The sequence below is a fragment of the Hippoglossus hippoglossus genome, chromosome 22 (assembly GCF_009819705.1).
Source record: "Hippoglossus hippoglossus isolate fHipHip1 chromosome 22, fHipHip1.pri, whole genome shotgun sequence".
NCBI classification, from domain to species: Eukaryota; Metazoa; Chordata; class Actinopteri; order Pleuronectiformes; family Pleuronectidae; genus Hippoglossus; species Hippoglossus hippoglossus.
Genome location: NC_047172.1, coordinates 11,122,553 through 11,145,382, shown reverse-complemented (window position 1 = coordinate 11,145,382; position 22,830 = coordinate 11,122,553). Strand labels below are relative to the sequence as shown.

Below are 22,830 nucleotides of genomic sequence, written 5' to 3'. Positions count from 1 at the left end.
GTTCAAGATCCGCAATGTTAAACAGAAACAAACTACAGCATCTAAAACTACAGAGATTCGACTGAAATTAACAAAAGGCTCACGGTCACATGTCAGTTTATATTTTTTAACATGGATATGACATACAATTTCCTTTATCATGATCAACAACTTAAGAATTGAGGATGAAGTCAAACTTACGAACACACCGGAACAGCCGTTTACAGCTGAACACAACCTCTTCCGGCTACGTCACGTTGGCGGGAGGTGGTAGCTGCAGTCATTTTAAATCCACATTTTCTTTCCACTAAACTTCCAGCGTTGAACTCTGATTTAAAACGGTCCTGACATGTCGACTTCATCTGTGTCGAAGGTAAAGTCCCCTTCTAAAGTTACAAGTCACGTAAACATGGCGTCATAGTTCGTCTGTGTGTTGTTGTTGCTGTTGACTCACGTTGTGGCCGCTGACGTTTCAGGGCTGTTTTGTTTTCAAACCAAGTGCGAAGAAGAAGAAGCAGCTGAGTTTAGGTGAGTTCTGCTCAGATCTGTAAGAAGTTGTCTTTGACACGTGACTGCAATAAACATAACTCGTATGATCAGGTTTTGTATGATCACAAAACCGTCACTTCGGTTTTACACTCACATCCTCACACTCAATAGTTTTCTATTTGATTTGATTCATATTGATGTATTTATTCTATGTTCTCTTTGTATCTTTATATGTTAGTAGTGTATCTCATATTTATTTTATTTATATTGAGCTCTACATTTTATTTTATGTTTTGTTTGTCTTTATATAGTAGTATTGTATTTAATATTTTTTGTATTTATATTGAGCTCTATTTGATTTATTTTTCCTATTCATCTTATTAAAAAGAATAGTATAGTATTTGTTTTTCTTATTTATTTATATTGAGCTGGATTTTATTTATTTTTATTTTTATTATATTTAATGTACAATAGTGTTCTTTTCAATGTACCACTGACTCTGTGTTAACTTACATCTGACAAATAATCCTTGAAACTTATTTTCCTGTTTGCCTTGTTTTCTCCTCAGAGGACCATTTCACTGACGGCTGTGAAGGGGCTGAAAACAGTGAAGTACGATTCAAACTCTGTCAGCTTCTGTGGGAGCAAATCAAAACAGACACAGAGGTAAAAGTATATCATCACATTCCCACTGGGTCATTTTAGAAGAACAACAAGATACATTTTAGAACACTTTGCACTGTTGAACAGATTGATTGAAGTAAGAACACTATATTCACCATATTTTCTTTCCTGCACATAAGGTCTTACAGGATGAACTCAACAGGAAGGTCCTGGACAGTTTGTTGGACCTAACCAGGAAATGCTCTTCCACTCGTCAACACAGTGACTGGGCGTCGAAGATGAGAGCCAGTGAGATACCCACTGCAGCTCTAGTCCTGGGTACACAGATGTTTGCTGACCCTATATTCATCATCCTTTCTCTTTGCCTTTGAGGGGTTAATACATTTAGTCTGACTCGCTTTTCCTACCTTGTCCTCCGCAGGTGTGAACGTCCCAGATCATGACATGACCTTCCAGAGTCTGTCGGAGCAGCTCCAGCAGTCTGTCACCCCTCATGTGGCCTCGGTCCAGGCCAAAGAGTGTGGAAGTAAGAGCCTCCATTTAAAAACTAAGAAACTGTTTGTTTTGATACCTCCGCCAAGGAGAGTTGTTTTCACCCCTCTCTGTTTGTTTGTTGCTTGGTTTGTATGTTTGAAAGCTTTATTACACAATAACAATTAAACAGATTTCCATGAAACTCTGTGGAAGGATGTGGTGAGCTTCAGGGAAGAACCCGTTAAATTTTTACGCAGATCCGGGTCATAGGAGTGGATCCAGGAATTCACTTTCTTTAAAATTGTGAGATGTGGTGTTTTTGTCTTTTTCACCATTTTCCCAGGAAATAATAAATGGATCTTAGTGAAAGAATCAGGCATATTCAGGGGACTGTTTGATTTAATTCAGACTGTTGGGCCTTGGCGGGGGTACGTGCTCTACTGAAAGCCATTCTCGATTGTTTGAATCATCTTAGTCTTGGTTGTGTCATTACTCCTGTGACAGTTTGAGCTTTCAAGTTTATATTTCACGCTTCATCATTTCAGCATTGAAGCATTTGATGAAGAGGGTGCTGGAGAAGTTAACGGGCACAGATGTGGCCGTAGATGATGAGGAGGAAGAGGAGGAGGCTGAGCAGACGAGTGCTCCGCTCCACAAGAGCGCCCACTGCTCCCTCAGTACACTCTGCGACTGGTACAACACAAAAACAAAGGTGAGAATGGAAGGTGTAGCTTGATACAAATTAAGTTTGTTCAGCTGATATTTAAAGAGAAATATGTTTATATCTATGTCAGAAATCCAGCGGTGGTACTCCTGGAAAAAAGCGAAGTTCTCCAGCCAAAGATGAGCAACAACAGCCTCCTGTCGTAATTATTTTTAAAGACTTGGAGGCTTTCAATCCAAGGGTTCTTCAAAACTTCATCCTGATCTGCAGGTAACCCGGAACTCCTGAGTTGAACCAACTCTTTACATGCGATTTGATCATCGACATATTAAGTTCCTAAACAAATCCACTTTTGCAGCCGCCGAAAGAATCTTCATTAAGTCGACTCTTTTCTCTATTCCGCAGTCTGTACATCGAACGTCTGCCGCTGATGTTCATCTTCGGCATCGCCACGTCCCCCAGCACCATCCAGCACATGTTGCCTCACTCTGTGTCCTCCCTGCTGTGCATAGAGCTCTTCCAGTCCCTGTCCTGCACCCAGCATCTGGCCACAGTCATAGACAAGGTACGATTTTCACTGAGGGTCAGAACGTTGATCAACCAGCAAACCTTGCAGCTCAGCTCCTTCTTCACCACAACGGTCCGATACAACGTCCATATTATTGTTGACGCCGCACTGACCCGCCTGTCCATCTCACGCACCAACTTCCCTTCACCCGTCAACAAGTATTTCCTTTGTTAATAAACAGGCGATGAATAAATAATGGATGTACCATGTGAAGTTATCTAAACAACCCTTTTGTCAAGCATGTGTTACAAAGGTATAATAATATTTAAGACTGTATATATTTTTCTTTGTTTACTTTTTATTGTGAATTTTGTTTCAATGTCCCACAAAACATACAGCTTTTCAAATGTTTTAATAAACATATTACTAGATTATTTGATTTCGAAGTTTATTATATTATTTATAATTGTTTTGTCTTGTCTGTTTCCAGTTGATCCTGACACATCAGTTCCCGTTTAAGCTCAATGGCAAAGTGATGCAGGTGCTGATCAGCATTTTCCTCTACCACGATTTCTCAGTGAGAAACTTCATCAAGGGTGTTCAGGTACAGAGATGCTCCTCAATGCTTTATCAGTCTTCCCTCTGCTTTTGTCGCCTCGTCTGAAGATCTCATTCAGAAGTACATTGTGTGTGTGTGTGTGTGTGACTTTGTGCAGCTGGCTCTGCTGGAGCACTTTCACTCGCAGCCTCTGAGCGTTTTGTGCTGTAAGAAGAAGGAGGCTCTTCTGAACGTGACACAGCTCAGTCTGCGCGACTTGGAGAGGATCAGGCAGCTGCCGTCGTTCAAGAGGTACAAACCCAATTTTTATTTCACCTGTGTGCAAAGATTTATTTCTTTGTTTCTATGTAGAATTGAAAATGTTTCAATATCAAAATTGATTTAGAATTTTGTGAACACTCGGATAACTTCAAATTCTATCATGATGTAATAAAGTTTAATATTGTGTTGTTTGTTTCATGGTTTGCTTTTCACCTTTTCAAATTAAAACAGACTTAACATTTTTTCCCAGGTATGTAGAGAGGCAGGAACATGAGGAACAGGTTCGTCTGTTGAAGGATGATGGTTATTTAAAGGTACATTATTTGTTTTACCTCTCCTCCTGAGGCACTAGCCAAGAATAATGCAGATATCTGGCCTCAATCTTACACCTCAGCTGACCATCTGTTTTCAGGATGTGTGTCAGAGGCTGATAAAAGACCTTCGCAACTACCACAAGAACTACTACCCCGTCCTGAGGTGCCTCCACACGCTGGCCTCGTCATTACCTCGCTACCCTCTGGGGAAACAGGCATGAACTCTGAGCTCTTTGTCTAAAACAATATTTAAAAAAACACTTTTAAACCAGCTCTTTTGACTATAACTACGTTTTGCTCTGTTGCTGTGCTGGTGTGTGATTTTTTTTTTTCCACTGAAGTTGTCTGTGTGCTGCAGATCAGGGAGCTCCATTTAATTTGCCTCGAGAGGAACGTGTGGGAGAATGAAGATTACCAGTCGGCCATGAAGCTTCTGAAGTAAGCCTCCATAATTAATCTGTATGTTACCAAGAAATAGACGTCAGACATTAAAAATATAAATGACAGTAACTGTAGTCACTTAGATTCCTGCCTACTGTTTTAAGATGCTCTATTTTTGATATGTTGTGGTTATTGCACCTCCTGGTGGACAGATTGATGTTTTGTAAAATGGTGTTGAGTCTTTGTCGCTCCCCTGATCAAACTGTAGTGTTCCAACAACATCCCAAGTACCGTTCAGTCCTAAACTTCCTGTGGGTTTTCCTCCCAGGATGCTGGCCAAAGAAGAGCTGATCACGCTGCTCCAGAGGTGTGCAGAGATTCTGCAGCAGGTCAAGTCAAAGGAGATGAAGAACGCTCTTATCCAGCTCGAGGAGTTGCTCGCCAAATTCAAGCAGTTGGACAGTAAGTATTAAAATATGGTTGCATCTTTTCTCAATTAATTATTAAAGTTAGTGAAATAGGCAACGGAAATGTTACGTCCCTACTTGCTCATTCTTGTCTTTCGTTTTCATCTTAGCAGCAGCAGCAGCAGCAGCTGTTGAATCTGTCCCTGATGTGGAAGAGAGTTTCACGTCTCCAGTGAAAAACCTTCAAAAGAAAACAGATCTCTTCCAGCTGCAGAAGGTAACTCATCTGTATTTTGAAGGGAACTTATTAACTTGACTTGTTTTCTCTGAACAAAATCCCCACTCCACTGATGTTTATTCATACTTGAATACACAAACTGGATATTGTCGTGTTTTCCAGACGCTGCTGGAGATGAACGAGTCTCGGAGATCCAAGAAACTCAGTCCGTTTGAGGTTCTACGCAATGAAGCCATCGATTTTATCGATGGCCTAGTGAAGTAAGACAGATCAGTTTCTTGCTCCACTGAAAGTTTGATTGAATTTAATACGATCAAATAAAAATATTCCAAACATCTCTCTCCCACCCAGGAGTCACCTGTCTCCCCCAGAGTCTCAGACCCTGAACGAAGTCTGCTACTACAGCTCGTCTGCCACTGTGAGACGGCACCTCAACGCTACACCTCGCACCTCCATTCAGGCTGCTCTCAACAGCCCCTACTATTACATCCAGGTACAACTCAAGAGGGGCGACTGGAGGTTACACATGCAGGACTGAAGCTAACTACAAAAAATAGTTTTATATGTTTGTGTGTGTGTGAGACATGCTTTGGAAAAACCTCAAAATGTTAAGACATCTTAACTCTTGACTTTCCTTTCAGAATGACAACCTGAAGACGGAGGACGGGTCGGTCTCTAATGCTGCTCCTGATATCTGCATCGCTTACAAGCTGCACCTGGAGTGCGGCAGACTCATCAACCTCTTTGATTGGCTAGAAGTGAGTTTGTATTTTCAATCATTATTTTGTAGGCTGATTGACAAGTAACTTAACTTGTTAACAGGGCAACAAACCTCTGTAAAGAGACATAACTTTGTTTGTAACCCTTCAACTGTACCTTTTGTTTTTCTGTCTTAATTGATCCTGACAACTGATGTCACCTTATTGATCTGAAGATAAGACATTGGACACATGCATGAACGTGTTTGTTTGTTTTCAGGCTTACGCCACCGTGGTTTCTGCAGCGGAGGGTAACGAACCAGATTCTGAAGATTTTGGGAAAGTGGATCAAGTCAAACAGTATCCTTCCATCATGTTTCCTCTAGTTTCATACTTGCTTAATGTTTAATTCGTTGGGTGAAATGAACATAAGGCAAACGACATTACCAAGTCTTGTTGTGTCGGTGCAACTATAAAATGTAAACAGTGATTGTGATGAAGACAGACACTGAGGTAACTGTCAATACCATTTGCTCTACATATAACACGTCAGTTCACATGTTGTAGTTCAGGATTTATCAACACAGGCTGTAGTTTAGTCCACTTTTCAGAAACCTTTGTTCCTCATCTTCGTCTCCAGTGCTCGTTTCATCCAAGCCGTATCGGAACTGGAATTTCTGGGCTTCATTAAATCCACCAAGCAGAAGACGGACCATGTGGCTCGACTCACCTGGGGGGGCTGCTGACCACTGAAAGAGAAGACCTGAGCGTCTGTGGAGGCTGTCTCCGTTTGCTATAGCGCTTATCAAGTGGGAGTTGGATCTATATTTCATGTTTTTTTCTACTAATAAAAAATATGAAGTGAATGTCTATGAATACTTGTATTAACAACTTTGAGAGAACAAACTAAGAAAATACTTTTATATCTTAGGATGCAGATCTCTAATATCTGGTGCTGTGTTCCAGAAAAGGGAATTTAGTTCCATCTTATCTGAAAATTACAATTTCTAAGTCCCAATTTTCCACCTTTAAGTGGCCACAAAACTCCATCATACTAGAGGAAATTTGAATTCAGCATTTCCTCATTTTGCAGGAGGCACAGCTTAGATACGTGTTTATAGTGAACAGTTAATTGGAAAACTGATATTTGCGATCAGGGAGTTTTTTCATACAATGCAGTGATAACAGATTACATGAGGGGACAAGCTTTTTTGTCCTTCATGCACAAATACAATTCTGAACTCTTAAAAGATTTATTGTTTTTTTCCCAATAAGTACATTGGTTTCAAAATGATACCAGCAAAACAAAAGTCAAAATAAATAAAACACTGGTAGGGAGAGGGAAAAAAAAGAAACTTGCCCACATTATTCTCAATTTAAAAAGCAATGAACAGAGGACGAACTGCAAACATTCTCCCTGTTCAGCTGTGTTTCTTCCACTTCCTTTCAGATTGACCAGCAAACCTTGTTTTAAACTCTGCGCTCCTTTATCGTATTTACATGTAACAAAGAGAAACAAGTGACAAAGCCTGGAATGCTGGGAATCATTACAAAAGTGAGATAACTGTAGATACGTACAGCAGGAGGAACATAGGCCACTGGTAGAGATAGGGTCCATTCAGTTACATTAGGACCTAGTTGCTTACAACAGAGTGGTAACAACAACAGCTTCATATAAACCTTTGCCCAAAGACAGAAATATGGCACAGTAAGAAAAGTTTGATTTAAACTAGCTAAACTGAATCTCTTACAATGATGAGCATTTTTTTCGTTCTTTCTTGAAATATCACATGACAGCTTGCAGCAAGAGGAGGCTGCCTTGCAGACGTTTCTGTGTCCCACTCAGGAAACATCTGGAGCAGAGGGAGATCAAACAAAACCACAGAAAAACCACACTTGTTACTTTAAAACTTCAAAAAGACGGCGCTCACACTGAGATCCAACACTTTGACACGTTAAGTCATTACATGAAACACGAGCGTGTAAACACTGATGCAATGAAAACTACTCACAGCTCGCAGGTTGCTCCCCGAATCGTCGCATTAACTGATCGTGTGTGAACTTCACAAAGGTGTCATATTGTTCTGAAATCCACAGGAAAATCAACATGTTAAGACTTCAACACAACTTCCATTATTGAAATAGGTTTTCAATCTTTACATTTTCTCAGAAACGAATTTAAAAAGAGCCCACTACACCAATCACTCGTCTTATCAATCAATGCTAATTTGAAAAAAGTTTTATGAGGCAATGAACAGGAAGTTATTTCATCCCGAAGCGTAGCTTAGTGCAACAGTGTGCTGCTGAATTAGTTACTGGCAAATAACATTATGGCCCAGTACTGTTGATATAACTGCTCAGTTATTCAACCTCATTGACAATTTTCATAGATATGATACTTTTATTATGATAAATAAAGATTAGTTTGTTACTGCTACACATTGACAGAATGTCTAGATTTAATGCATTTTTACAACCTGTCAGACAATTGACAGTCACTGGTTTAACATATGAATTTGGGTTTCGGTAACTTTGACAGTCATCATTTTATATAGATTATATATTGAATTTTGTTTACTTACATCTGTGACTACATCATATTTTAAATTAACTCCCCTCTGGAGCTCACTAGCAGGTGTAGGAGACAGAGGAAGTGCTCCTGTTATTAATTGTCTTTATGAAAAACTTAATTAACATCCCTTAACTTAACTATGAGGAAGTAAAACTAAGTGTGTTTCCTTGTAACCGGGTTTCTTTTTCTGTCTTCTTACTCTGAACATACAAACCTGCCAGTTTTGAGGTCATGGTCTCCTCGTATTCTTCCCGCACCTTCTCTTCCCTTTCTTTCAGCAGGCGTTCACAGATCATCCCAACTTGTCTGAGGGTGAATAACGGCTGTTCTTTTCTAGTGGGAGAAACACCTCCGGAGGACGTTCCTGCACGGATCGAGCAAAGACCTAAGAATCACTACGTGCGTAGCGGTTGTGATTGAGTCAATACATGTCACAGTAACCGTGTCAGCTATAGGCATGGTGTCAAACCAGCTAACCTGGCATGCTGGAAACATTCATAGTAGACGACTGGGGTGGGGACTCTGGAGAATAGCAGCACTCCGACTGTTGGTAGCCTCCATCTAGATGCTTCCTCTTTTGAATGCGTTTGTACTCCTGCTTGATGCTGTTGAGGATTTGTTCTGGAAGGACAGACGGACACAATCAACAACACAAGTCCATCAGCAAAGACAATGGAGGATTCACATTATCACAGAGGAGCACAGCTGCCTTCTGGTTAGTTGTGGTGAGGCTCAACATGTTGCTAATGCCTCTGAACCAGCAGGCCAGCACCATACCTGCACTAAGTCTGGACGATGACTCCCCAAATGGCGAGGGCTCCATGCTAAGATACTTCCTAGGGGACGAGGACGACGGGGCCACGGGGATGCATCTTCGTCGTTTGGGGGAAGCGGGACTCATCAGTGGGTCGAAATCCATGGTCCTCTTCAGGGTGGCTCCACACGCCATGACTTTAGTTTGTTAAAGGGAGGAGGAGGAGGGGGGAGGAAAGAGGGGGGGTGCAAAAATACCGAAACAAGACAATAATGAAGTGACGACACGAGTGATGTCGCTGAGCCGATAGCCGCGGCTCTTCTGTATTGTGCTGAGCCAGTTCCAACGTGAATTGTCCCGCGGGGGTCAGATCGTTTCGCGGAGGGAGCGCACGCCAGGGATACTGCGCAGCTCGGGCTTTGGATACCTGCTAGCGGGCTAACGCTAGCCGCGCTCGCTAGCCAACAATCAAAAAGAAAACAAAGCTAACGTTAGCTTTGGCCGCCGCCGCTCGGACCCTGCGCCGCGCTTGCACGTTCGGAATAAAGCCGCTTCTTACCTGTCGCTGGAGGGAGGAGCTGTTCCGTCACACAGCGGCCGGCTATCGGCTTGTTGGGAAAGTTGCGTCCCAAAAGTTGCAGCGAGGAGCCGCCAGCTGCGGGCCGACCGTTGGCTGATAGATAGCGGGGCTAGCTGGAGATAGCGGGGCTAGCTAACACAACTCCTGCTGCTTGTTTTTCATACGAGGCTGTCGGCTTCTCCGCTCCGTGACGTCACGTGTGAAAGGCGCCGCGGTGCACTCTGGGTCATTCAGAGCGAGAGAGAGAGTCGAGGGAGGGAAATTAAAGTTTCATGTTGTCATAGAGATTGGGAATTTCACCATTTTTATTTAGTTCATTGTATTTATTTATTTACAACAATTTAAATTATTTGCTTTCAGCAGGATCGATGCATTGGGAATAGTAAGTCAAAAATAATGATAATAATAATAATGTGTCCTTATCCCCACAGGAGGGCAGTGTCACACATATTATACTGCTGAACTAGTGTATCTAGATTTATGACACAAAATTATGTAAAGTTGTTAGTACATTCAAATATTTGTATTATTTTAAGGGCCAAAATGTTGTAAAAAGTCTCAGCAACATCCTGCTCATAACTCACCTCAAGAAATATATACCCACATTCATTCAATGTTGCCTCATTGTTGAGAAAACTCAATATACGTATATTTCAACCTATATTGAAATGACACTAAAGTTGTTAAGATTTTTGTAAATTAAAAAATATGTATTTATATTTTTTGAGGCTTAAAACGATGTAAAAACAAAAAATGTAGATGAATTGCACATAACCCGGCTACATCCAGAATCGTAACTCACCTCAAGTGTATTTGAATTTTTTGTTGGGGAAAGCTCAATATACAGAATATTTCATCCTATACTTGTACGTATGACATCAAATGATGTTCATTTGTCAATTTACGTTTTAAAATGTGCTTAAGACGTTGTGAGTGTAAAAACATGTAGATGAAGTGCATATAACTTGGCTCCTGCTCAAATCTCCCCTCAAGCCAAATGAAACCAACCGAAAATGTGTTTATTTTAATTTAGCTTCATTGATGTGAAACCTATATTTATACGATGATGTTGCTGCCATGTTTGCCACAAAACAGAGAAGTCCTCTCTAGCTGAATTATTAATAACCTGTCAGTAAAACCAGAGCCTTGATACAGGGTCACATGTACACACACCAGTGTTGTGCAAGTTCACACCTCTCATGAACTAGTTCAAAGTTCAGTTCATACAAGTAAACATGAATAGTTCACGTTCATAGTTCACCATTTAAATTCTGAACTAGTTCTTAGTTCAGTTCATTTCATAGTTTTAAGGTGGAAAGTGAGAATGAAAGACTTAACTTGTTTTTTAAAGAAAACTTTATCTATCACTACCCCTTGCCTTAAACTGTACTTCATATGTATCAATTCCTAAAAGAAATGTTTTTTTAAATGTTTTTTTTATTATTGCTAATTTTGCCTGTTTATTTATTCATACCCTGCACGAGTTTGTCTACCTGTTGCTGGGAAATCATACCCTTGAAGGCTGCAGACAATGTGGTTTGGGTCATTTGGGGCTGTTGGCAGGGGGTGTTGGTCTTTTTTTGACTTTCAATTACTTGGAGATAACTTTTTAGGCTAGCTGGATGCTTCAGCTCCACATGCCGTTTTAAATTAGATCCGGAAATAATAATAAGGTGCATCGGATGTAGTCGCTGAGTCTGCGTCTCTGCTTTCACTTGCCATTTTTATATGAGACCGAGAGCTGTTGTCTTGGAATACGTTGCTTGTTTGGACTACATGTGTGTGCGATGAATCATGGGTAACGTAGTGCGAAGTCGAGTTAGTCGGTTTAGGTTAGGCTACATCGCGGAAATTGTACGGGCACTGAACAACGACATGGTGCAAGCGTTCGATTTAGACAGCGTCTCTCCTCAGGAGAAAGAAAACACTCCGTAACGTTTTAGCTAGACCTCAGATAATATGAACGTGTTCACCGTTCAAATTCATTATTTGTCATTAAGTTGCGTTCAGTTCATCGTTCTCATAAAAATGAACGCGTTCTTTTGAACTCGTTCATGCACAACACTGACACACACACACACACACACTTTTAAACCTTGTAGAGAAAGAAATACACATCTCTTATCAATGAAATCAGCTGCAGGCGCTGATGTGCTGGTTTGTCATTTTTCACGTTTTTTATTTAAAAGAACCAGGTATGCTGAAAACACTTATGATAAAAATAGACAAATATATATACGGAACTCATGTTTTGGCTTATACACAGCTTTAAGGAACACAATGGCACAACGGACGCCTCAGAAGAACATGGCAGTGAAGCTTTGCACAAAATGTTTTATAAGCACGAGTAACAAGCAGCTATGTAACATTCCCAAATCACTGCTGACTGAAGTTCTGTTTTGATCAAGAAGACATTTACATTTCAAAGTGTGACTCCATATTTTTTGCCCTGCTAAGCACAGTAAAGAAAATAAATAAAGTAAAACTCAATAGAATGCTAAGTTTCACAATATCATGGTCTCACAAATTCATCAGTAGTTGATTTCAAATCACTAATGAGATGCTCATCTTACTTAGTTACAAGCTATCGTTCAAAAACGGACACCTTGAATGGGGGTGGACACAGTTTCAGTTTGCATTACTGCCACAATATTGCTGCGAAAGTACAAAAATGAAATTACAAATTCTAGCTTTAAGTTGAAATCTGTAAAAGAAAGTCAAACTACAATAAAGATGACAAAACATGTTGTTGGGAATACGACCAAACCATGTCTTGATAGTAAAGACAGAGGAGAACAGTGTTGTGTTAATATCACAGATCTAAAGTCTGTTTCTCGTGTTTTGGCACATTTCACAGTCACAGAGTCGTGCACTGGAGGGTCGGGGCTGTTCTACACCATCATCATTTCACAGTTGTGGCAGAGCCGCTCGTCTCTCAAACAGCCTCCGCAGTGTGAGGCTCAGTCACTCCAGAAACAGTAACCCGGGCTACTTTCACTTGGGTGTTTCCGCCTTTCCCCGCCCCGCCTGCTGTGCCTCTCACACTCCTGCTGTTCCAGTCGCTCTCAGCGCTGTTGTCCAGGGGCTGCGTTGCTCCCCGGCACATATGGCAGATGTTGAGGAAGGCCCTGCGCAGGTCCTTGCTCCTCATGGCGTAGATCACAGGGTTGATGGTGGAGTTGAGCAGGCACAGCATGCTGCAAAAGGCAAACACGGTCTTGATGAAGTCGTTCACCTTCCCAAAGAGGTCGTAGACCATGATGGCGAGCAGCGGGCCCCAGCAGATGATGAGGGCCACCAGGATCAGAACCAGGGTTTTGGCCAGGCGGAGGTCCATGCGGGCCTGCTCGGGCCTCACTGTCTGAACTTTAGTCCCCTCTGCCGTGTAGACAATCACACTCCTCTGAGAGCTGCGGCTCAGCATGCGGACGGCGTGGTGGTGGGACTTCCAGAGGATGAACATGTAGGCGTAGATGATGAACAGCAGCAAGACGGTCGTCATGCCGATCCAGAACATCAGGTACTTCTGGTCGATGAGAGGGAAGATGTCCGAGCAGACGGAGTTGAGTTGCTTGCAGTTCCAGCCCAGCAGCGGCAGCAGTGAGAAGACAATGGAGATCGTCCACATCACGCTGAAGGCAACGACTGCTTTAGTCTTTGTGACGATGCGCTTGTACGCCATGGGCCTGTGGATGGATATGTATCGGTCGATTGCGGTGAGAAACAAACTTCCTACAGAGGCGGTGAAGGAGGCGATGACCCCGGCCAGCTTGAAGAGGAAGATATTGCGGCTGTCCTTCCTGTGGAGCACATGGAAATCCAGGAAGCTGTAGACAAAAATGATGCTTCCTATCAGATCAGCCACAGCCAGACTGGCTATGAAGTGGTAGGAAGGCCGCGACCGAAGCGTCTGAGAGTGCAGGATCACGCACAGCACAATGAGGTTCTCCAGCACCGTGAACGTGCCCAGGGTGAGTGCCAAGATGGCGACGGCGAGCTGCTGACCAGGAGTCAAAATCATAAAGCACTCCATGTTGTCGGCAAAGTCCTCCCCACACGGTGGCGCTCCTCCGCTATCCACAGACGTGCCATTAGCGAGCAAAAGGTCTGACACGTTGGTGGGGAAGATGGGAGAGAGGCTATAGAGGACCTCCTTATTCCCAGGGACAAGTGCAGAGAGCGAGTGGGCGATGGAGGCGGGGAGAGGTTTCTCAAAGTTGGACTTGCTCTTGATCAGGGTCGAGTCGACGGAGGGGTCGTCGTAGCTGGCGTCGTTGGAGCCGAGATACTGGACACCTGTTGTTAACGTGCTGATGGTGGTGCCGGCTATCCTGTGCAAAGCCAACTTCATGGCTGGTCTGTGGCTGCAGAGATGCTCAGTGGAGACGTGTGTGGTCAAACTGCATTAGAGCCGAGCAACTGGACATCTAAGAAGAAGAAAATAAATAAATAAAAACTCTTTCCATGAAAGCTTCAGTCAAAAATAAACACACCGAGTTATATTTAAATATAAAATAATATCAGATTACTTTGAGATCCATTAATATTCACTGATGATAGATACGGTGGAGGATGGATTTGTTGCTGGCAGACAGGAGGGGAATCTGTGTATCAACCAGCTGACTCCAGAGCAGATGCATCCCAGACAATAGTGGGAAAGTGAACAGTTGATGACAAACCTGTGCAGCCTCAGGGGAAATCACTGCATTAAGTATGTAGGACAGCCAGGGCTTTCTTATTAATTAAAGTAGGTCATTAAGCATTAAGCTTTTAATTCAATAATCATTGGAATAATGAAGCATCAAGGGAGAAACTAAACAGAGGGAGTACATACAGTCTGCCCAATGATCCATTTAATTATGATATTAATTAATGAATAAACTGTTTAGTGGGGCGGGGGGTTTGGAACGAGATGTTTTATTTTGAAGATGACAACAGCCTTGTCTCCAAATTAAACAGCTGAAGGATGAAATACGTTTAAGTTTGAAACACAAATACAATATCTCTCATGTTTCCTCTGTTGACAACCAAAAGCTTTACGCACAATCTGGGCCAACAACCAATGAAAAACACAGGCAAAAAATACAAAAAGAGACATCGAGAGAAAAGTAGGTAATGATTAAATAACAGACGAACCTTGATTTCCTCAGTACGAACATCGATCCACGACGCGAAGAAAAGCAGTTAAACTGAGAGTAAAACCAGTGGGATGTTGTCTCCCAGTTGTCAGTCCCAGTGTCTCCAACAAAACTCCAGCAGCTACACTTGTTGTTCAGATGATTTTCAGGAGGAATCATCAGCTGTTGACAAAGCAGATATTGTCAATGTCAACTACACTGAAGCAGAAAGGCAGCCGGTGCGTGTGTGTGTGAGTGTGTGAGTGCGTGTGAGCGTGTGAGCGGGCGGTTATAAGGCTTTGTGCGCCTGTTGGTCACGTGGTCTGAGGTGTTGGAGCGTAGGAGAAAGCTGAGCATCGTCCACACCTATTTATGTATTCATTTATTTATTTATTCATGTGTTTATTCGTAGGTGAACAGAACAGATGCTGCAATTGAAAAAAAAACTAATAACAATAACAACATATATGTAATAACGTGTGTGTATGTATGTCTATATGACATACTGTATACGCAGCATATATAGCTATTATTATAGATTTTATTTTACTACACATATGAAAACATATATGAATATATTATAATTAATTTGTCAACACTATTATTTATATAACTATTTATTATTATTATTAATATTATTGCAATATCAAATCACTATATCGAATGCATATTACTTATTATGCAGGATGATAGATATTAATCTCTCTCTCTCTCTCTCTCTCTCTCTCTCTCTCTCTCTCTCTCTCTCTCTGTATATATATACAGTATATACATACATATTAAATCTCCCTCCCTCCTGCTGTGTCTTCCTCCAGCTCGGGTCCTGGGAGTTTAAGGGTTCTTTGCTGTATCTCAGCTGTTCCTAGGACTGGGCTCTTCTGGACAGAGGCTTCAGAGGCTCCCAGTTTGGGGGTCACACCGCTCCTCATGAATTAAGAAAAAGATATGAATGTTATTCTCATATTGATAATGAGGTAAAACATAGGTCCATATATTGGTGCCATTTTAAAGTGTGACTAAAAGTCCACCCTGAATATCCTCCACTAATCCTCTATTTATTTACTGCAGCACACGTACACACACTATGTGGAGTGAGTCCTGTTCTCATCCTCCGCAGCTGCGCAATTATTTCCACTACGCTCTCCCACAGGGGCCGTCTCCCAAATTACATGTATCTTGTTGTGGAAAATACATGACATTTGGCGATGCAACATCATGGGAAAACAATGAAAGGCGCCGCGCATAATGCCAGTGCCTCCAAATTTGGCAGAACAGGGGAGGCTGTAGAGTCATCCAACTAATTACTGCGCACTTGTTCTGCTGCACTTGAAGCACGTTCAAAAAGCCATTGATCAGTTGTGGCAGAGCAGTACATCCAATGTGTCCTGTTTATGAAGACGTTTACACAGACAGTGTAAATGAGATGTCTCACGCATCATCTGTAATTGATTCAGATTTATGTAAAGTGGCATCTGATTCGCGGCTCTCTGTTTTCTTTTTGATAAAGTTTTAAGAGTGTTGCAATCCACATGCATCACAATGACAGATTTCACCGATGAAGCTGTGTAAAGGCCTCTGTGTGTGACAGCCACTTGTAGAAGTTCAGTTCCCCTGAATCATCTTCCGCCCGTGTGGACCGAGGAGTAAAGGGCGGCTGCTGCTGTTGTTACACGTCCATCTGTCTTCCCTGGTGATTTAGACTGATTGATTTTAGTAGGATTCATGGAAAGCAACACAATGCATCTCATTCACTATTGATCCCTCCCCGTGTACTGTTATTTCAGTGGCTGTTATGAAATCATCACTTGCAGGAGACACAGGCTCTCGTCCTGCAAAAACTGAATCTTTCAAACAATACTGTTACATTTCGTTGCATATCCATGTAAGTATTTTGTGGATTCAGACAGTCGGAGGGTGTTTTTCGGGCTTGAAATATATACTGGATATGCGCACACAGTTTCCCGACACGACTCTGCAGCAGGCTTTCTGTCTCTGATGTGTTTGTGTCAAGGTGTTGGTAGATGGCAGAGTGTGTGGGGAAGGAGGGGAGGCAAGGGGAGGGAGGGTGGACGAGGAGGAAAAGATGCATAAATAGAGGATGAGAGGAGGTTGTGGGTGAACAGTGACAGCTCTTAACTGTTTCCTAATCCATATTCTTGAGGCTGGAAAATTGCCACAGTAAAGAGGGAAAAGTCAAAATATTACATTTAATAAATGTATTTTATGTTGTTTTTAATATTTAGTACATGCGCACCATCGCCTACCGTCAGTCATCAGCTGTCTGCATCCTCATAATTCACTTCCTCAGGCGATTATATGTACATACGTGGCTTCACTGGGCAAATCAAAGTGTTTGTTGATCAGCTTTTAATTGAACAAACAGCTCCGCTCTCAGGGAACATCGTCGGAGAAATAAACAGAGAGAAGTGAAGTGTGAAAGTTCCCTGTCATGTTCCTCTCTTGTGTCAGAATCTCTGCACAGAACTCCCTCGCAGGGATCAACAGCTCAGTGCAAAGTATGAAAAAGTTGTGACTCTGCGCCTTCTGTGTCTGAATTTCTCCCTGGATGGAAAAAAACTGAAGAAAATGAAGATTAAACCAATAAAAACACTGTAATCCAGTGCATATCTAAATGAAGAGCTGCCATGCTGCAGAAATGCTGGATATTCTTGGTCGACGGGAGATAAACAGCGTAATGGTCAGTGGGTGGAATCCCCTTCATGCACCATTAAGTTTTGTACAGACCTTCTTTTTTTTTTATCTCAGCAGAACACAGTGGTAATCACAAAGACTTAGCCGGTGGTTCAGTGAATGCCGGAAACACGATGCAAATAAATGCTCTGGGCACAGAGGAGTCTCTCAGGCGGCAGAGCACAGCGTCAAATCGCAGCTCAGTTCAACCTTATCTCTCCTGGTTCACATGTGATGCAGCAGCAGCACCGGTGCAGCAGCAGCAGCAGCAGCAGCCAGCGGTAACTATGGCTGCTTTCAGACATGCACTGAACTCCGGATAATCTCCTGCCATGCTGAGTGTGAGACCGCAAATGTCCGATTGAGAGGCTCCGGCTATTTTTCCCTTCTTCACACTTTATATACCAGTTTAGTTACATTCATATTTTTCTATATTTCTATAGAATATATATATTTTTTAAAAATATTCCTTACACTTAAGTACACTCTTTCCCCATTGTGGGACTAATAAAGGATTAACCTATCTTGTCTTTTTCCAGACAGCCCCCTAGTGAGAACTGCAGAGAACATCCGTATGAGCTTGTGTGAGAAAAACCGCAGGAGATCCTCCGGAGGATTCATCGCAAGCGAGTGGTTAAAACTAAAAGATTAGAAATATCTCCGGAAGAGAAAGCGGTGCCATAGAGTATTAGTGATAAAGGCTGACAATGTTGTCGATGTGCTGTAAACAAAAACTTGTGATCTCCGCTGCAGAATTTGTATCCATCTCTGTGTACTGCACCACCCCTCACCTGAAGCTCCTGAGATTTCTGTGTTTCGGTGTAGAATCTCCTGCTGCATTGCTCATGTGGGAAAGGCAAACTCTGGAGAAAGTCCAGACCCTTTCTCCGGAGTTCATGTCTTAAAACGGCTCATGTTCCACCATCATGTCCTAAGATACACTCAGGATTTGTTCGTGAAACTCCGTCCCAGTAGAGCCACAGTACAATCCAAGCCAAAGAATAATTCACCTGACCTAAACGCAGCTGCCGAGCGTCGCCGACAGACGAGAACCCCGAATGGCCCTGACTGCCATGACACGTTACCTGGAATCACATGGCCCACTTCTGTCAGGAAGAAGAGCGGTTGTCCAATTCAATTTATTCTTAGCCGTTCTCCTCTTTGTTCCCAATTCAGATTTTTTACTGCATAATCAAACCAGGCTGCAATTACAAGTTTTACAGTGACATGGCAAACTTGCGGCGTTGGCTTTCACTTTGAGTCAAGCTTCTTTTTGCTGAAAACATCTGAAAACTAAGCTATGTGAGCAAGATTGTCAAAAACAGCTGAGTGGATTTTCAAATGATTTTCAAATACTACCACAAATGTAAAATTGAACTTAAATAATGACACGCACTCGGGGGGTGATGATGATAGGTGATGAGGTATACCCAGCGTGCGTGCTGCATATACCACTAACGGGAAAAGCTATTTTCTTCACGGTGACGTCATCATGATGCCATTTATATACCATATGATGACAAATTATTCTTTAATTTAAATAAGCTGTATGTCATGTCTCTACACTGGCTGTATGATGTCATTTTCTGACTTTATAGTGACCTCATGATGACATCATTCCCACCACATGATCATAAATATCTTTTCGGTCTATATAACCTGAGATACCTTTAAAACGCATATACCAACGTTTGGTATAAGTCTGTGTAAGCGGCACACACACACTCACGCACACACTCACTTGAATAAATACATAGAGACTTTCTATCACTGCTGTTAGTAAAGGTATCACAGTGTGAGCTTGATTTCCTACATTGTGTGTCCATGAAAACATGCCATGGCCGCCGCAGCACTTATCCATTCTCATTCTGCTCACTCCATCATGTTTATTCCCCCATTACTGGCAGATGCATCCAGCTCACAATATCAGAGTGCTCTCACATCCCAGATGAGTTCTTTCATCATGGCAGCGACACTTTGTGCATCAGCTTTTAGTTTTATCACGGGATGAAGAGATTCCGCGGTGAATGACATTAAAGAGACGACTGTTTAAAATTGGTTGGAGATTTGTTTTATTCTGGTTTCTTGGTCAGTGCAGAGAGGGAGTTCTTTCATAACAAGTTAATTTATCATTTTTGTCATTTATTTCCCTGCTTTCAGCCCAATGAGACATATTTAGATCCCACAGAGTCCTGAAATATAGAGGGTTTTGTGACAGAAAGGGTGAAAATGATGCTTTGCGCCGGTGCAGTAGTTTCCATGCTGCAAAGAAAAGGGAAGTATTCATGTCGAAAACACAACGTCCATACTGTCAGACAAAATGCATTTGTGGTGAGCTGTAAAGAGCGATTCGACTCATTTTGTCGGACAACATGAGTGACTGAAAAACATTTTCTGCAAATGAAGCATTAGTGTTGAGATGTGGGTTCTGTGTGAAATCATCAGCATCAAGAGAAGGAAACCGAAATTGACTCTTGGAAAAAAAAACTGATGGAGATATCAGTGTCGTTTTCCTCCTTTTACTCTTTGTAGCTTTCTCCTGATGTTTCTCTTCCTCTCTCCACGTTTAGGTGTGATACTCATACATTTGGATTGTTTTGTGCAATCAATTATGTGTAAATACAATATTCTTTTCATATTTAATTGAAGCACTCACTCCAGGTTATAATGAAGCCACGGGAAGTTGAAAAAGTAAAGTTTGAGTGTCAAGATATATCACATATATTGATAAAAGGCTGGGGTCAAAGGTGACAATAGTGTTGTGTTATATGTTCTTTGGTAGTGTTGAATAAATCCAAACCAGTTCGTGAGCACTGTATTACCAGTCCAATTTTGTTGAAACCACACATGACAAGTCTCCCGAAGCCTCAACCCGCCGAGCCCTATTTGGAAGTGGGTGGCATGGGTTGGAAAAATGATAAAAGCTACAAATATCCAAAGAGTCAGGTCCACCTGTCATGACTGTGGACTTTAACCCTGATATGAAGAGTATTCTGGTTTTATTATGGACTCTTTTGTTTATGGTCTTTTCATGTTCCCTGTTTTATTTTGTAGTTTTTGCCCCTTGTGACTTTCCACCTTGACTTCCCGTCTTTGTCCTGTTTCACGCCCCTCGTGACTGTCTGCACCTTACAAGCGTATAAGGATGGACTTCACTATGCTTTTCTTCTCTTGAAGTTAGCATGCTAACCAGCTATTTTTGTACTTCACTGGCAACGTGAATAAAGGATACGAAACGGCTAATAATTTGGAGGCAAATTTCAATGTGCCTGACTTTTCTCATTAAGCGCATCGAAATGTAGTGAAAAACGTTATGAAGATGAAATAAAAATATGCACCTTGGGAAAAGAGAGATGGAATCGACTTTAAATTTACAGGAAAGAACCTTTTGATGGAAAGAATTGCATAATTAGGTATTAGTATAAAGAGAATAGAGGCTGAGTTTAGCCGATAGTGTTCGATTTTCAGAAAATAATTTCACACATTAGACAAAGAATTAGAATAATCAATTATAGATCGATGGGTGATCTAACATCCACAGCATCATCAGTGTTCACCTGTCAATAAAGAATAATTATTTTTTGTTTGTTTTGCAATCCCCCATCTATGTTGAATACATTTGCATTTGATCTATTGCAGTGTCGCAGGTAGAGCTGCAGGAGCGTACAACGATACTGGCGATTTAAAGATCATTTATTGAGACATTTAAAAAAAGGGCAGCTTTTCATTTCCACACATCCCGATGTGTTGCAGGGTCAACACGCGGACATGAGCTAATTCTGACTAAAATATGACAACTGTGTACATCAGTGAAGTGTCATTAAAGACGGGAGATTTAGATTTCAATAGCACAAGAAGACAGATTTGACTGTAATCCCTGTCAGATCGAGCTCATCTCTCCCCTCCTGAAGTAATCGCTGCCATCTGGGCTGGAAAATAGATCGATGGCTGCGGAGCATAAATAACCCTGCTGGCAGCCGGCCACCAGCCTTCACACTGAACTCGGTGAACACTGATGATTCCTTCCCTTTACACCTTTAAAAAAAAACCCGACACACTTTAAGCATTTCACAGTTCAGAGTCGAATTGACTTTAGGCTCACACGTACGTGGATTAAACTTTAGATCACCTGTGGATATCTCTCACTGAGACACATCTGTAAAGAAACGGCTCCTAAATTTGTTTTAGTAATTATTTCATCCAGGAACTCATCATTTATCTATTCACTTTTGGTCAGTACTACGACAGTCAGTTTTCGTTTGAAAATGCATCATCTTTGCTAATGATAGGTTTGGCGTCCACACTACTGAGGAGTTTTAGAGCCTCTTAGTTATGAACTCTGATGTTTAGAAGTGATGCGGTGACGTAGACAGTAACAACCACTTGCTGATTGGGCCTTTTTCGGTCACGACGTGGCCTTCGCTGATTCGTCAGGCTCCTATCAGATGACCCCCTTCCATCAGCCTCAGCTACCAGTGACAAACGCAACATTGATTATCAATTGCAAGCGTTACTGACCCTGTTGTCTTTGCATGCCCAATGTACGTGAGTGGTCACGTGATATGAGTTTTCAGGCTTGTTAGTATGGACGGGGTATAAAACTGGACAGAGATCCTTTTAGTTTAAAATAGCTGTAGCCATAGTCTCTACTTTAATATATTTTCATTCTTCCCACTCAACTGTCTGTATTACAATATGTATTTATGTGTCATCGATCCCCTCACGTGTTAACAGTGAAGCTCTGCAGAAAAGAAGTCCTTTGTGTCGAGACAAAAACAATTATCGGTCTCATTTCGCTCTTTCGAGCTGAGGGGACCATAAAAGCTGCAACATGTCAGTGTTAGCATTTCAGGTGCATCACTATGGAGACCCTGCTGTGCCATAACTGCTCAAGGTCACCTGGATTACACCGCTCTGTGTGTGTGTGTTTGTGTGTGTGTGTGTGTGTGTGTGTGTCTCAGAAAGAATAAAAGGTCCACATTTGGCCTGATGAGTGTGCATGGACGAATGCGTCATTTTCAGGTTGTGTTGTTGTTTGGAGCCATCACCATGTCAGGATTGTTGTGATCCTTCAGGGCAGATTGCTTTTCTCTTTGATCACAGATGACGTCTGCCAGTTGGTCTCTTATCCAAACAGCCCTTCCTACCTCTATTCAGCGGAGACTGGTGTTTTCTGTGTATTCTCAACCTCTATTTTCCTGGAACGACTTGCACACAACATGACATTTTATTTCTGTCTGTTTCTTTAGAGTTCAACTTCTTCTTTTGTCACATAAAATTACGTGTACGTGAAAGTGGCAGATCAAACTTCTACTCTTGCCATTGTGTGAAACTGCATGGTTTAATCAAAGGGTGGGTACGGTGGCAGTGACGTCTCAGACAAGTGCATTAATAGAAAACATGAATTCAAAGGCCACAACACAACACAACTGCAAATAAATAAAATGTATACAAATATTTTACTTTTAATTAGGGCTGGGCAACGATTAAAAGTTTTAATCGTGATTAATCGCATGATTT

At 41.8% G+C, this 22,830-nt stretch overlaps 3 protein-coding genes and 1 long non-coding RNA gene across 8 annotated transcripts; 1 reads left to right on the top strand and 3 right to left on the bottom strand.

Moving 5' to 3' along the window:
• The first annotated feature begins 71 nt into the window (after positions 1-71).
• On the top strand, positions 72-7,281 carry orc3 (origin recognition complex, subunit 3). 5 transcript variants are annotated; one of them, XM_034576510.1, is made up of 20 exons: positions 72-352; positions 456-507; positions 1,037-1,134; positions 1,272-1,410; positions 1,514-1,618; positions 2,112-2,278; positions 2,361-2,500; positions 2,636-2,795; positions 3,229-3,342; positions 3,455-3,588; positions 3,809-3,872; positions 3,971-4,087; positions 4,231-4,310; positions 4,582-4,715; positions 4,831-4,937; positions 5,061-5,158; positions 5,250-5,391; positions 5,540-5,656; positions 5,877-5,956; positions 6,237-7,281. In XM_034576510.1, exons 1-20 carry the CDS (start codon positions 329-331, stop codon positions 6,340-6,342), a joined length of 2,178 nt encoding a protein of 725 aa, XP_034432401.1. In that variant the 5' UTR covers positions 72-328; the 3' UTR covers positions 6,343-7,281. The 5 variants fall into 5 exon arrangements, with proteins under 5 accessions (XP_034432401.1, XP_034432404.1, XP_034432403.1 ...); XM_034576513.1 differs by having other exon boundaries at positions 78-352; positions 4,843-4,937; XM_034576512.1 differs by having other exon boundaries at positions 78-352; positions 4,837-4,937.
• Positions 6,836-9,725, bottom strand: LOC117756154 (akirin-2-like). The gene is made up of 6 exons (XM_034576515.1): positions 9,482-9,725; positions 8,946-9,119; positions 8,646-8,789; positions 8,383-8,532; positions 7,609-7,680; positions 6,836-7,449 (listed from the first exon to the last, which is right to left on the bottom strand). The coding sequence occupies exons 2-6, from the start codon at positions 9,115-9,117 to the stop codon at positions 7,439-7,441; spliced, it is 549 nt and encodes a 182-aa protein (XP_034432406.1). The 5' UTR covers positions 9,118-9,119; positions 9,482-9,725; the 3' UTR covers positions 6,836-7,438.
• Positions 9,726-12,266: 2,541 nt separating this feature from the next.
• LOC117756529 (cannabinoid receptor type 1B-like) lies at positions 12,267-14,865 on the bottom strand. Its single transcript, XM_034577075.1, has 2 exons — positions 14,639-14,865; positions 12,267-13,929 (listed from the first exon to the last, which is right to left on the bottom strand). Exon 2 carries the CDS (start codon positions 13,851-13,853, stop codon positions 12,438-12,440), a length of 1,416 nt encoding a protein of 471 aa, XP_034432966.1. The 5' UTR covers positions 13,854-13,929; positions 14,639-14,865; the 3' UTR covers positions 12,267-12,437.
• Positions 14,866-19,063: 4,198 nt separating this feature from the next.
• LOC117756656 lies at positions 19,064-21,762 on the bottom strand. The gene is made up of 3 exons (XR_004612830.1): positions 21,688-21,762; positions 21,479-21,480; positions 19,064-19,074 (listed from the first exon to the last, which is right to left on the bottom strand). It is a non-coding gene; the product is annotated as an uncharacterized LOC117756656 (long non-coding RNA).
• Between the last annotated feature and the right edge of the window lie 1,068 nt (positions 21,763-22,830).

Coding starts and splice junctions, on each gene's coding strand:
- LOC117756529 (XM_034577075.1), bottom strand. CDS start 13,853: ATGAAGTTGGCTTTGCACAGGATAGCCGGCACCACCATCAGCACGTTA.
- LOC117756154 (XM_034576515.1), bottom strand. CDS start 9,117: ATGGCGTGTGGAGCCACCCTGAAGAGGACCATGGATTTCGACCCACTG. Junction 8,790..8,945: donor ATCGTCCAGACTTAGTGCAG/GTATGGTGCTGG, acceptor CTGTCCTTCCAG/AACAAATCCTCAACAGCATC. Junction 7,681..8,382: donor CATGACCTCAAAACTGGCAG/GTTTGTATGTTC, acceptor TGTGGATTTCAG/AACAATATGACACCTTTGTG.
- orc3 (XM_034576510.1), top strand. CDS start 329: ATGTCGACTTCATCTGTGTCGAAG. Junction 5,159..5,249: donor TTTATCGATGGCCTAGTGAA/GTAAGACAGATC, acceptor TCTCCCACCCAG/GAGTCACCTGTCTCCCCCAG. Junction 5,392..5,539: donor GCCCCTACTATTACATCCAG/GTACAACTCAAG, acceptor CTTTCCTTTCAG/AATGACAACCTGAAGACGGA.